This window comes from Hypanus sabinus, chromosome 7 (assembly GCF_030144855.1).
Source record: "Hypanus sabinus isolate sHypSab1 chromosome 7, sHypSab1.hap1, whole genome shotgun sequence".
Lineage (NCBI taxonomy): Eukaryota > Metazoa > Chordata > Chondrichthyes > Myliobatiformes > Dasyatidae > Hypanus > Hypanus sabinus.
This window is the reverse complement of record NC_082712.1, coordinates 30,872,181-30,887,726: the sequence shown is the minus strand read 5'-3', so window position 1 is coordinate 30,887,726 and position 15,546 is coordinate 30,872,181. Positions and strand designations below refer to the sequence as shown.

The 15,546-nt window shown below is 39.5% G+C and overlaps 1 protein-coding gene across 2 annotated transcripts in view; it reads right to left on the bottom strand.

The window, feature by feature from the left end:
• primpol (primase and polymerase (DNA-directed)) overlaps positions 1-15,546 on the bottom strand; it is a 37,101-nt gene that overhangs the window by 20,823 nt on the left and 732 nt on the right. For both annotated transcript variants that reach the window (XM_059974361.1, XM_059974362.1), the window contains exons 2-4: positions 10,908-11,090; positions 6,681-6,784; positions 5,192-5,330 (exon numbers count right to left, since the gene is read on the bottom strand). In XM_059974361.1, coding sequence (XP_059830344.1) covers positions 5,192-5,330; positions 6,681-6,784; positions 10,908-11,087 — 423 coding nt within the window. In that variant the 5' untranslated portion in view covers positions 11,088-11,090. The remainder of the gene's footprint in view (positions 1-5,191; positions 5,331-6,680; positions 6,785-10,907; positions 11,091-15,546) is intronic.

The following is a 15,546-nucleotide window of genomic DNA, read 5'->3' as shown; positions in this document are numbered from 1 at the left end:
GGTGTCCAGTCCTGGGATCGCCAAGCTGACAATTCACTGGGCCGCCTTCACCACACGATGCAGGTCTTGTTGCTCAGCGGCTGTGCAGCTGGCATACCACACTGTGGCGCTGTTGGTCAGGATGGTTTCAGTTGTGCTTCTGTAGAAGTTAAGTAACAGCTTTTATGGGAGTTTGGCCTGTTTCAGCTTTCTGAAGAAGTAGTCTTTGTTGTGCCTTTTTTTTTTACAAGCAGAGAGAAGTTGGTGGTCCATGTCAGCTGTTTTGACAACATAACTCGAAGGAACTTTAGGTTTTCCATACTTGCCACTCCTTCTCCATGTATATGGAGGGGAGTATGTACTCTGTCCTTTGATCTCCTGAAGTCAATGATCATCTCTTTTGTTTTAGAAGTGTTAAGGACCAGGTTGTTGTCCTTACACCACTCCATCAGATGATCCACCCCGAGCCTGTAGGCTGTATCATCCTCGTCCGAGATCAGACCAGCCACTGTGGTATTGTCCGTAAATTTAATTATGGAATTGGAGGTGTAGATGGGGGTGCAGTCATGTGTGAAGAGTGTGTAGAGCATAGGGCTCAGCACACAGCCCTGCGGGGTGCCTGTCTTTAAGATGAGGGTGGTAGAGATGTGCTTACCAACTCTGACTTGCTGTGGTCGGTCTGTGGGAAAGTCCATGACCCATGAACACAGGGAGGAACCAAGGCCAAGAGTGTTCAGTTTGCTGACCGGTTTATGGGGGATGATTGTGTTAAATGCAGAACTAAAATCCACAAATAACATCCTCACATAAGTGTTTGGTTCCTCTAAGTGAGTCAGAGCAATATGGAGGGCTGTTGTAATTGCATCCTCTGTGGAGCAGTTGGCCTGGTAGGCAAACTAGTGTTTGTCCAGATCAGGTGGGATTATAGCCTTGATGTGTGAAAACACAAGTCTCTCAAAGCACTTCATGGCTATGGGTGTCAGCGCTACAGGGCGGTAGTCATTCAGGCACTTCACAGCTGATTTTTTGGGCACTGGGATGATGGTGGAGGTTTTAAGGCATGTTGGAACAGCAGCTTGTTGCAGTGAGAGGCTAAATATACTTGTAAACACCTCAGCAAGCTGGTCGGCACATGCTTTCAGTACCCGGCCGGGCACTCCGTCTGGGCCAGCTGCCTTACTGGCATTCACTTTCCTCAGGGTGGATCTCACCCGATGTTGCTTGAGGATCAGTGTGGACTCATCGTCAGGTGGGTTGAAGAGTGGAGCAGCCTCCTCCCCCTGAGTATCAAAGCGGGCAGAGAACCGGTTTAGGACATCAGGCAGTGTGGCGTCATCCTCTGGCAGCAGATTATTGGTTTTGTTGTCTGTCAGCGCCTTAATACTGCAAGAGTTGTTGTTATCAAACCGATTTTCAATGCACAATTTGTATTTGTGCTTTGCATCCCTGATGCCCTTGTGGAGATTCCCCCATGCTTCACTGTAGGCTTGTTTGTCTCCAATAAGGTTGTATTGCGCTCCCTGAGTAGGGCCCTCACATTGCTGTTAATCCATGGCTTTTGATTGGGAAACACCTTAATTGTCTTTTGTGTTTTTACATTTTCTGTGAAAAACTTAATATATCCTAGGACTGAACCAATATATTCCTCCAGATCTGTTCCCTTAGCAAACAAGCCCCAATCTGTGTTGTCATATATAGGCCTTCAAACATTAGCCAAGAAGTGAGGTGAGATTGCAAAAGGAGCTGGAAAAGGCAAGTAATAAGGGTAATCACGAGGAAATCTGCAGATGCTGGAAATTCAAGCAACACACACAAAATGCTGGTGGAACGCAGCAGGCCAGGCAGCATCTATAGAAAGAACCAATGTCAACGTTTTGGGCCAAGATCCTTTGTCAGGACTAACTGAAAGGAAAGATAGTAAGAGATTTGAAAGTGGGGGGGGGGGGGGGGGAGGGGGAAATACAAAATGATAGAAGAAGACTGGAGGGGGTGGGGTGAAGCTAAGAGCTGGAAAGGTGATTGGCAAAAGTGATACAGAGCTGGAGAAGGGAAAGGATCATGGGACGGGTGGCCTGGGAAGAAAGAAAGAGGGAGGGGAGCGCCAGAGGGAGATGGAGAACAGGCAAAGAGTGATGGGCAGAGAGACAGAAAAAAAAGGGGGGAAATAAATAAATCAGGGATGGGGTAAGAAGGGGAGGAGGGGCATTAACGGAATTTAGAGAAATTCCATCCCATCAGGTTGGAGGCTACCCAGACGGAATACAAGGTGTTGTTCCTCTAACCTGAGTGTGGCTTCATCTTAACAGTAGAGGAGGCCATGGATAGACATATCAGAATGGGAATGGGACCTGGAATTAAAATGTGTGGAATTCCATGTCCCCTTGTTGTCCATGTTCTGTTATGGCAGAGAGTAAGCTGGAAAATCTTTGGAATGTCTTTCACTAACGTTCTATCACAATATATTCCTTAATATATTGAGTGACTTGCTATAATCCACACAGGGGGCTTTATCCATTACCCTATGGTAATGTACTGTAGCACTGAACGATTTCAGCTGGCCAGTCACTGAAATCTCGATCACGAACATGCAGCCTTTCAATTTACCCGTAGGCGGCATCAGGTCAAATGGTCAACATTTCATCATGTTAAGTCTTTCCAGTGCATCTTTTGAAGTGCTATCCAATTTTGCTCCAACAATACATGGGTTTGGATTATAGTTCCACAGAAACCATTAACTGCTTTATTTCTAACATCTCAATAGGGAGCTGAACTTCGAGGATACCAGTATTCATCACACAGTATTCTCATTTCTGTATTTTCACCAGTCATTGGTAGATATAACCAGAATCAGGAAACCTGACCAACTTACCAAGCTGACTGCAGTTTGACTTTCCTTATTTTGTCTACCAATACAGCAATCAAGCCTACAACTTTCCTAGCTTTTTGGTCAATTAAAGCAGTAGACTGAAAGGTATAGCAGTTTCAAGTCACAATAGAACTTTTTATAAGTTACATCACCAGTTAGGCTGGCACACGTATTGCTTGAGTTAAAGACCAAACTTTGAAAACAGGAACAAAAGTGGAAGGAGGGCTTATAAATAAGTCAACAACATGGAACAGACTGCCAACCACTTCAGTAAAGATAAGACTCTGGAATTGCTCTAGACACAGTAAGGTGCCAAAATGGGGGAAATGAAGACCTCTTCTGGGCAAACTAAAGATCTTTCTTATTTACAACTATTCTGTGTGAGCACATGAATAAATCCAAATAGGGAATAATGCACTAAACTACAAATGTTTGTAGAAACTGATGCCTATCATATCTTAACAGCTCTCCAAGGACACAGAAGAATTTCAAAACAGATTTGATTTATAAAGTCTTAACTCTGACACATCCAAACTAATTTTATAATGCAAAGAATCTTGAACCATAATTATCTGAACTTAAAATTTAAGGACATGGGTAATTTGCAGTATATATTTATGTAAAATGCATTGTACTTTTTAAAATCACAAATATAGAAACTGAAATTAAAAGTGCAATTGGATCTGTAATCAAGGCAGTCCTTTCCTAACCATATTCAACTTCTCTGTACTAGCAAACTACATCACTCTGTCCCAGCATCTACTGTAAACTCCGCTGCCCAGCTTAGTGTGTTCCATGTCAGCTAAAAACACAGTATTAGCATCCCCAGGAACCAGTCTCTGTGCTGGCCACTGGGTTGTCTGTTATTCAGTCCTAGAGAAGTTAAACGCTGGTTATTTTTGGCCTCTGAATCCTTATCTTATATAGCAGTCCTTCCTAGTGCTTTCTTGGATTAAATCAGGCTGCATGTAACTGTGACATGTGACTTAAACCTAAACCAAACTATCAACATCTGTATCCATTCAAACATAAGGACCTCCTATTCTCACATTTGTTACGTTGCCCACTTCTGCCCTGTTTCAAAGCATCATCTACTAAAACTCTATTTGTCAGATTTTGACAGCTCTGGGCTCTGACATTTTAAAGAACAATCAGCCCCCCACATGCTTGCTCATCCAAAAGAAACTTTATTTATTACCCCAAACTGTACGACTGTCGTTATCCATTACCCATGCTTTGTAAAACTGCATTACCTTCCAAATCATCAAGCACTAAACTCGCAATTTCCTTGTAGTCGTATAGTCCTAGAACACTAGCATAGAAACAGGTCCTTTGATCCATCTAGTCCTTGTTGAACTATCATTCTTCCTAGTTCCATCAACCTATACCTGGACCATAGCCCTCCATATACCTATTCAAATTTCTCTTAAGTGCTGAAGTCAAAGCTGCATCCACCACTTCTGACGCCAGCTCGTTTCACACTTGCACCACCCTCTGAGCTTCTGATGTGCTATTCTCCATGTGTCCTCAAAATTCCCTATTTATTGCAGCCCAAAACATGGGAAGGATAGGCCACAGGGAAAAATATAGTTGAGGAACAGGATGCCTTTGAGTCAGCACAATGTTGTGAGCTGAAAATACTTCCTAAACCTTCTCTGCCTGTGAATTCTTGATTAACTCTTTGCCTCCTCTAATATCTTGCCTTAAGTGATCTTCTCAACATCCCCTCGACTCTATAATGGTTTTCCCCTGAACATATTCAGAAAACACTGAACTCTCGAGGGTGATAATGCTCTAGAAACAGTCACTAATCATGTAAAAACTCATTAACCAAGAAAGTGATAGTATCAAGTTTTCTCAGACTACAAGGACCATGGGTTGTGAATGGTAGTAGAGAAATAAAGGACTGGTGAGCTTCACTGCAATTTCACAAAACTATGAAGGTTAAATATTTGAAAGTTAATGCTTACCATGCAGTGCAATTAAGTAGCCTGACAGCTGTATTTATGTAATGTTTATAACATAGAAGGCCGGCTGGCGGTGTAGTGGTATCCGCACCGGACTCCAAGGCAAATGGCCTTGGGTTCATTTCCGGCCACCTCTTTGCACACTTTCCACCCACCCATGTTGGGTTGAGCATGAAGCTAGTAACTTGGCTTTGTAAAAAAAAACAGACAAATGCTAAAGAAATGGCAAGTTTGCTGCCCGATGCACCACAAGGCGCTGAGAGGGACAAAACAACAACATAAAACAAGTTTTTAAAATCTAGTTATAATGTTTATTAATAAATTGAGTGTTTCATAATAAAAATCAAGATCAAAAGAAAAACGGAAGTAACGTCAATACCTGGATTAGTTTTGCCACCATTTGCTTCCCGTCATGTTCTGGATTTGTTTGTTTACTAAATTCCAAATCAAAATACAAATGGCAGACAGCTCCTTCTGGAATCACTTCATAGCAGTGCATTAACGACTTCTGATAATTCCTGAAAAACAACCAAGAAATATTGGAAACAAAGTACTCTAGATCTGTACTGAATGCAAAACCAGCTGAAGTTTAAATTGCATCTGTAAATCTCAGGAGGAGGATGTTAGAGACCTTACTGCATGAGGGTTATAGCTTTACTTAAAATTCAGTAGAAACTTTAGATTTCAAATTACAATAAAACTCAATAATCTGATATCCAATTGCTTGGAAATCCTAGTCTTTCAGCAACAGTGTCACTGAATTATCTAGAATATAGAACAAGGGTCAGATGTGCTGCGGGAGGCTGGGGCAGGAGTAAGTATCAGTTATTCTAAATTTTTTTAAATGCATAAATATTTCAAATGCTTAGGGAACATGATTAAAAGCATTACTTATTCATTTTTATTATTCCCCTTCTCTGGTATTTAATTCCTATCCTATTACACACAACAGCTTGTTATTCAGGATTTTAATACCTGAAGCAAATTGTCTAGAGCAATGGGTGAACTGAATATTGTACTGGAACTCCTATAATGCACAAAGATCTCCTTTCTAACACATAGTATACAAAGCCAAACAGAGGAGACTCACTACGAGACCTATTAATGCGGAAAGAAAGAGCAATGAATAAAACACAGGTAACATCTAGGCAATGATGATCATGTGATCATAAAATAATGAATAATAATTAAGAAGCATATATTTCTGTCAAAGACTATGGATGAAGATGAACTCGGTTATTCAGATACGTTCCTAGGGGGAAGATGAGACTACTGTAGAAGAATTATTCAATATGAATAATCATATTGAATGGCGGGGCGGGTTTGAGGAACCTGTTGACCTATTCCTGCCCTTACTTTCTTGCTAGCTAGTCTCAACTTCCCCCTTTGTGCCAGTTCTGCATAATCTTCCATTCCTCAAACAGCGGTCAAATATTATATCTATCTCAATCTTAAATATATCTAAATGTCTATTAATTTTTGGATCATCTCCGGTTTATGAAGTGTAGAGCTAGGAACGTATCTGAATAACCGAGTTCATCTCCATCCATAGTCCTTGACAGAAATATATGCCTCTTAATTGTTATTCATTATTTTATGATCACATGATCATCATTGCCTAGATGTTACCTGTGTTTTATTCATTGCTCTTTCTTTCCGCATTAATAGGTCTCGTAGTGAGTCTTAGCATGAAATATGGCAAAGCAGATCAAAGCTGCATGATATATCAAAACAGGAGAAAAGACATTGCAGATAATACTATTACCCGAACAAAAGAGTTTCTTCTCTTCCTCTTTGGGTCTTCTCTACCCTGGAAAGTACTTGAAACACACTCTATTAGGTCTTATTAAGATGATACAGTCACTTACCGGTAATAAAACCACAGCTCGGTGTATGTTGTAACAAGATAAATACGCTGTCCAAGCCGAGCATCTTTCTTATTTTCATTCTCCAAAGCAAAAACATGGACATCCTTCAATGAAGAAAGATTACATCTCATCTTCGTGATATTTCCTGAAGGCTTATTATGCTTTGGGTACAATTACATGAATTATATTTTTGAAATCTATTGCCTAGTTATCAGTTCTTATTTCTCTTTCCTAAGAGTTTAGTTCTGTCTCAAAATTCAATTATTTCAAAGCAGCTTCCTCTACCCCCACCCTACTTTATGCAAATGAAAATTGACTTTCTGTGGAGTAGACACAATAATAACATTTTCCTACTGATTGTTTATTCCCCTCAATGGACGCTATTCGACCTCCTGAGTTCCTCCATCATTTTGTTTGCACAGCTCTAGATTTACAACATTTGCAGAAACTTGTCTTTACATTTTCCAGGTTGTTTCTCAACAGTGTGGAAATAAAACAGAACGAATCTTCTTTGTGTCATGTGAGTCATGCAGGGTATGATGTCATTCCCCAGTTAGTGTTCTCATTGCACCTGGAACAACTGCTGAGACTAGCTGACAAGGACATTCACATCTTGGTTCACCTTCCCTTTTCCCAATCTATGATCAATCAGATAAAGTTTCAGAACCAGAATGCTTAACTTTGTTTGTTTACATTAATCAGCATTTGCCATGCATTTACCCACTCAGCCAGCTTGTCTAAATTACACTGAAACCTTCTTGCTTTCCCCTTGCTACTCACACAGCACCACCTCTCCGCCACAGATCCGTGGCATTTGCAAACTTGATGTTACATTTAGTTCTCTCGACCAAGCCTTCAATATATTAGGAACATCTCAGGCACAATCTCTCATCCCTGTAGCAACCATCCAGTCAACTAAAGGCTACTGTCAGTTTCCTATCTGTCTATAAATCTATCAGCATATCCAGTATATAATCAGAATCTTCCATACTTTAATTCTGTGCACCAGTTCTTTTGTGGAGTTTACCAAAAGCTACTGAAAGTCCAATACACCACACACAACTTGTTTGAAAAGCTACCCTCTCAAAACAAATGCTAGGTTTGTTTAACAAGGTTACCCTTTCATAAGCCCATGTTGACTTTGTCCAATCTTGTTAATGCTTTCCAAATGTTCTGTCATAAAAGAGTCTAATATTTTCACCACCTGACATTCAGTTTAGTGATCTTTATTTCCTATTTTTTCTACTATTTTTAAATGGAGGGATTTCATTTACCAACCTCTAATGTGAGGGAACACCTCCAGAGCCCAAAGAATTTCGAAAGATGATCTAATGCATCTACTATATTCAGGGCCACTATATTTAGTATACTGGGATGTAAATTATCAGATCCTAAGGATTTGTTGACATTTAGTCCATTAATTTCCTCAGCAGTAGTACTTTAATATTCATTTCTTTCAGTTTCTCCCTCTCTCCAAACCCTTTGTTCACATTGAAAACACTAATTTCTGATTCCATGTCACTCTCCATTTGAGTGAAGCACTGGAATGATGTTACAGTCACTCTTCTCTAAAGGAATATATACATCAGGCTCCTTCTTACCCATCATTGTGTGCCATCTGGCATGCAAAGTTGATAGGTAGACAACTTGGTTTATGCTGTCTTTAGCCAGACATTTAGCTTCAATTGCTCTGCCTCCTTCCATATTATGAGATGAAGGTTGAGCTGGAATGGGGATATAGACGTCACTAGTTATGCCCGGATCTATTACATTGTTGCCCCCAAAATAATGGCTTAGGCCAGGCCAGTTCAGGAAGAGATAAGAATCAATGCTATTGCTGTAACAGTGAGTAAAATACTAAGACCAATCTAAGTAAGGCTGACAGGTTTCCATTTCCGTGGAGTTTTTACAACTATGTTTTTATTGCCACAGTTACTGAAATCATCTTTTAATTTCCTAACTGAATATATAAATGTGTTTATAGCTCATTTGTCCAGGAAGCTGGAAACTTGTCCAGTTATTAATCACCATGATACCAAAGCCAACAAAGACATCCATTAATAATTAAAGGCATACCTAAATTATGGTTTCTGCAACATATAACAATATGGATCCCTTGAGCCTGTTCTGCATTCAATAAGCCCATGGCTTACTACATAGTAAATAAATCCCATTTTTATCTCCAGTAACTGTTCTCCCCCTTGATGATCAGGAATCAACCTATCTGTGTCTAACACGAGAATTCCAAAGAATTATGGTAACTCATCTATCATAAATGGGTGCCTCTTGCTTCTAGATTCTTCCATTGGAAGAAACTACTCTTTCCACATCTGATCTTTCAACAATCACTCATAATAATATGCTTCAACTAAGTTACTTGTTTTTGTAAATTTCAATGGATACCACTGTAGTCCTGTCAACAGTTGTGATAAGATAACCTGCCCATTAGTGTTATGTTTAGTAAATCTTTTCTTTGCTGCCTCCAATATATTTATATCCTGCCTTGAATAAGAATAGCATTGTATAGAGCACTCCAGATGTGCTCTCATTAATAACCGTTGCAGAGCTTCACAAACTTTACATTTAATTCTCCTCATGTACAACAGTCAGATTCTGTTATCTTTCCTTATTACTGCTGTAACAACATGTTAGCCTTTTGCATGTCCTGTACTACTATACCAAAGTCTGTCTGCAACTCACAGGGTTCAAAATCTCTCATTTAGACAATATGCTTTTTAAAAAAATTATCTTGTCAAATCTCACATCATCTACAGATCATCCCCCACTCACTTAATCTATCTGCATAACTTTGTAGCATTTTTATATTTCCTTCACAGCATATTTTCCTGCCTATTTTTGTATCACCTGCAACAATATCTTTTGTATCTTCATTTAAATCATTTCTATATTCAGCTGAGGTCCCAGAACCAATCTCTATGGCATATCAATAATTACATTTTGCCAGCCAGGAAAAGACCCATTAATGCAATGTTTCCTGTTCACCAATCTTCTATCTATGCCAAAATGCTAGAGTATGAATTTGTATTTTTGGCAATAACCTTTGATGCAGCACCTTACAAGTTCCTCCAATCTCACCAGAAGGTGAAACAGTATCATTGTTCTGCCCTAGGATAACATGAACAACGGTAAAGACATTACTACATTTTGATAACTCTGTTGCACAGGTCACATCATTCCAACGCTTGTTGCCACGCTTCTAAAAAGGATTCCAACTTTAAAACTTACAAAAATAAATGCAATCCATATTGACTCTTGGGAATCTCTTTTCCTAAACTGCTTGAAGTTGAGATGGAGCATTTGGAATGACATTGAGGACCTCAAGTCCATGCATCAGGAGCACTCAGAATCCCTGTATAAATGGCAGGAGTGCACCACTTCACAAACTATCTGCCCATCCATTCTGTCAAGATTCTCCTTTCCCATCAGAGCAATAATTTGCAGATCTCACATTAGCGTCTCAAATCACCTTACAATGCATACAACTGAGACAAAAGAAAATCATTCTTGTTCCTGCAATAAAGATGGCATTAGATATTAGGATAGAATGAGTCTAATAGTGGTATGGAATGTTTATAACTCTGTCATTGACAATCCCAAGCCTGGTTGTAAAAGGAGGTTTGGGCATGGAGCTTTAGGGCTGATGGGCTTAATCACCAGTCAGGGAGATGGACTTAAGAAAGTAAATATGGAATGTTTATAACTTGCTATAGAGTTTTTGATTTGGGAAGCTTCTCATTATTACCATCCAAAAGGAGGTACAGAAGCCTGAAGCATGAAGGCAAACCAGGAACAGCTTCTTCCCCTCTGCCATTTCTGAATGGACCTTGAACTCATGAATACTACTTTTTATTTCTGTTTTTGCACTACTTATTTAATAGAATACTGTAGCCTACAATCTGAAGCAAAGACCAAAATCTTCAATGATTGCACTGCTTTTAAAAACATAAATAGGCTAAGATTACAGAAACAAGCCAAGTGACCTTGCTTCAAAATTTGATTTCTATGCTTTGGCTGAGAAAGTTTACTGTAGGTCTCACTTTTTTTTATTTTAAGCACCGAATCCAACATAAACGTTTGAAACTTAAAAATGATTATCTATAAATTCTAAGTTATCTATAAAGCTCACTGAAAAGCCTTCCTGAAAATCCATTGTTATTCACAGTATAAAAACTCATTACTTAAATACATTGACATATTTTACTTTACCGCCTTACAGCTCTTGGAAAAATTAAAGGCTTGATGCTGACGATAAAACAACTTCCAAATCGATGATGGTTGCCAAGGCTTTGAAAGTTTGGGTTTGTAAGCCAGATTGATGGGATGCTTCTGGTAGCTGGTTGCTAAATGTTCAACATTTTTTACCCTTTCCTGCCAATTCTTCTTCATATTCTAATAGGAATAAAAACAATTCATTTAGTTGCTCTTACAATTTAAAGATATTAAAAGAACATGGTATCATAACCATTATCCTTTTCGTTCTCTTTTCAAATTGACATACTTTGTCAACATATCCTTCAAGAAGCATATTTAATTACCACTCAAATATATATCCCTTTAAAATATTTCACATATATGAAACATTGTATTAATGCCTTTTTTCTGTTACTAACTCTGTATTTTCAAAATTTCTCAAATATAATTTCTAATATTTGAAACATTCACTCTGGGAAGCAATATACTGTACTGTGATTACTTATTAGCATTACTTATTAACAAATTCAAAAAACAGGGTGAACTGAAAGTGAAAATTTTGGATAAAGGGAGGAAGAAATGGGAGGAAAACAGAATAAGATTGAGAATTGAAAGAGGAAGGGAGTATAAAGCCCTGTCAGATCAATTATTTTTCATCTAGACAGATCAACATACAGCAAGGCTTATATCAACATCCTGGAAAACGGCGTCCATCATCAGGGACCCCACCACCCACCTCATGCTCTCTTCTTGCTGCTGCCATTGGGAAGAAGGCACATGAACCTCAGGACTCACACCACTAGACTCAGCAACAGCTATTACTCCTCAACCAGCAAGCTCTTGATCAAGTGGGGTAACTTTATTCAATTTCATCTGACCCATCACTGAACTTTTCCCACAAATTCTGGACTCACTTTCAAGGGCTCTCATGATTTGATATTTATTGCTTAACTATTTATTATTATTTTTCCTCTCTTTTGTATTTCTACAGTTTATCATCTTTTTCACATAGTTTGTTTGTCTGTCCTGTTGGCTGTGGTCTTTCATTGATTCTATAATGGCTCTTTGATTTACTGAGTATGCGCGCAAGGAAACAAATTTCAGAGTTGTATATGGTGATATACATGTGCTTTAATAATAAATTTACTTCAAACTCTGTAATGATTTCAGCATGCAAAATCATTCCAGGAACCTCACTGCAACCGGAGCAAAACTTAATATCATCTTTCTCAAGTTTTAAAATATTAGAATGTTTTTCTCAGTACTGACCTTTGGCAGATTTGCTGTTTGGGGGTTAGTTTACTTGCTGGTTGCAAGTTGCTTCCATCATGCCAGTCATTGAGTGGCCTATTTGAAGATGCAGCAGCTCTTTCCCATCGGTTGCCTTGTGTGCCAAAGCACTGGTGCCTGGTTTCAGACACCTTGAGAATCTCAGTCTTTTCTTTGTTCCCAGGGTCTGTTTCACACTGAGGTTGTGACCAGTGCTGAAGAACCATTGGGAATGTATGCTCCAGATTTAGGTTTGGAGTTTGTGTAACTTGAGTGGCAAACTTAGATGTTTGGTAGAATCTTTTACTGTTTGTAAATAACTGATTGAATTGCTTAGTTGTAATCAGTGCCTTCCATCTTTAAAGTAAAATTGGATAGGTACACGGACAGGAAAGGAATGGAGGGTTATGGGCTGAGTGCAGGTCCGTGGGACTAGGTTCGGCACGGAATAGAAGGGCCAAGTTGGCCTGTTTCTGTGCTGTAATTGTTATATGGTTATATATCTTCACTCACCAAACCTGCAAACCTGCTTCCACATTACAAGGTTACACAAGGGTTCTTTTCCTGAGAACTCCATGCAAGTCCAGTTTCTTTAGCTGCCCATATTATATCTCATTGCATACATGTCCTATCATTCTATCACCCCACACTCCTCCATGACCTGGATCAACACACTGACGTTGTGTGGAGCTTGCGATGCCAACTCAGAGCCCCCAAGTCGGAACGGCTGTGGATGAGATGCCAGACAGAGACTGATCCAACCCCAGCTCCCAAACGGATAGACCCACGCCTGCCCCTCCTGGGTCACGCCATACCGAAACAACAACCCAACACTACCCATAATTAAACTACTGGAACACCTAGTGCATGCAGTCATTAATGAAACTCCTAAAAAAATTATTACTAGCTTGAAAATTCTCTCAAATGTATGGAAGGTTATGCTACTGTTGCAAGGAGCAATTATGAGATCACATCTGGGATACTGTGTACGAGGGGTGATTGATAAGTTCGTGGCCTAAGTTAGAAGAAGTCAATTTTAGAAAACCTAGCAAATTTATTTTTCAACATAGTCCCCTCCTACATTTACATACTTAGTCCAGCTGTTGTGGAGCATACGGATCTTGGATCTCCAGAAAGAATCAATGAAAGACCACAACCAACAGGCCAAACAACCAATGTGTAAAAGACAATAAACTGTACAAATACAAAAGACAGAAAAAATAGTAATAAGTAGTTAAGCAATAAATATTGAAATCTTGAAAGTGAATCCAGTAGTTGTAGGAAAAGTTCAGTGATGGGTCAGATGAAGTTGAATAACATTACTCCACTGGATCAAGAGCCTGCTGGTTGAGGGGCAATAACTGTTGCTGAGTCTGGTGGTGTGAGTCCTGAGGCTCCTGTATCTTCTTCCCAATGGCAGCAGTGAGAAGAGAGCATGAGGTGGGTGGTGGGTTCCCTGATGATGGATGCTGCTCTCCAGGATGTTGATATAAGCCTTACTGTATGTTGATCTGTCCAGATGAAAAGTAAGTGATCTGACAGGGCATTATACTCCCTTTCAATTCTCAATCTTATTCTATTTTCCTCCCATTTCTTCCTCCCTTTATTCAAATTTTTCACTTTCATTTCACCGGTTTTGGAATTTGTTGTTTTTCATGCTAATGAGTAATCACAGTACAATATATTGCTTCACTATGTTGAAAAATAAATGTGCTAGCTTTTCTAAAATTGACTCCTTCTACCTTAGGCCACAAACTTATCAATCACCCCTTGTATGATGCCAGTCATTTTATTTAAGGATATAAATGTCTTGGAAGCATTTCAGCGAAGGTCTTCTAGACTAATATCTGGAATAGGTGGGTTGCTTATGAAGAACTATTTGACAGGTTTAGCTTATAGCTGCATGAAAAGAAATGTAATTAAAACAGTTAGATATGGAAAGGCATTACAGGGTGAATGGTAAATTGTGAGGTAATCTAGAACTAGAGGTCACTGTTTAAAAATAAGGGGTTGCTCATTTAAGACAGAGGTGTGTTATATTTTTCTTTCAGAAGGTCATGAGTTTTTGGAACTCTCTTGTATAGTGGAGGCAAGGTCTCTGAATATTTTAAAGGCACAGTTACTTAGATACTTGATAAACATGACACGTCACTGCAGGGAGACAGAAATGCAAAGTGTATCAAGCACGATCTTATTAGATAGAGGAAAAGGAGAGTTGAATTATGTGGCCTTATTTCTCTCCTAAATCACATAACACTAAGCAGTGCAGCAGGGCAAATTGTCAGCAGAGATAAGTGAATTAGCAAAATACTGCTGTATAATTTTCTAATGCAAGAGTGGATGTCCTTGAGCACACATCATCTAGAGTTAACATGTTGGTAAATCAGTCAAAAAGGAAGGCAAACTTTGTGTTAGTTTTTCATTCCCCGAAAGGATACAAGTTCAAGACTGAATACATCAATGTAGGGAATGAGTGAACCTGGACCTGGAGGAGTCTATGCATCACCTTTTTAAGAACACGACTCTCTTCAGAACACCCTGTTCTGCTCATCCCTCCCTCTGTTCTAGTACTTTCCCCTACATCTACTGGAAATATGACTCAACTCTGTACCTAGGGCCTTCCTACTAAAGGAAGGATAAAATTGCTCATAGTGAATAAAACAGAATTTATGGGATTGAATGGAAGGGGAGAGAGGATTGGCCATGAGGAGGAATTAACTGAGCTTAAAAGACGAGATAATCTTATTGAAACATGGTTTTTTATAGTGTTTGACAGGTTTGATGTAGGGAAAATCACTTGAAGGCACTGTCGATGCTGGAATGTGTAGCAACAAACACGTTGTGGGAGGAACTTAGTGGGCCAGGCAGCATCAATGGAGCGAAATGGCAAGTTAATGTTCTGGGTTGATACCCCCTCATTTGGACTGGAAAAAGTGGCAGGAAGACGGCCAGTATAATGAGATGAAGGGGAAGCAGGTGGGGAAGAGTGCTGGCAAGCACTGGTTGAATTCAGGTGAAGAGGAGGTGATTGTTACATGGAATTAGGTGAGGAGGGAAAGCGATAGAAGATGGGAAGGTGGAGACGAGAAAGGGCTGCAGATCATGGAGTGTGATAAGTAAAGGTGAACCAAAATAAGGGAGGTGTTGTGGGCAGAGTGATAGGAGACCCAGTGGAGGAGAATGTGGGTGATGGGAAATGGGAGTACCTGAAATGGGGTTGGAAAGAAGGGTGTGTGAGAAAGGACATGGTATTTTCTACCCACAAGATCTGTGGAGGGTGAGGCATGCAGTATATTTAAGGCAGATTACACATTTTTGATATTAGGGCACAGGGTACAGCAAACTGACACTATAAAAGAATCAGGCATGACTTTACTAAATTTTG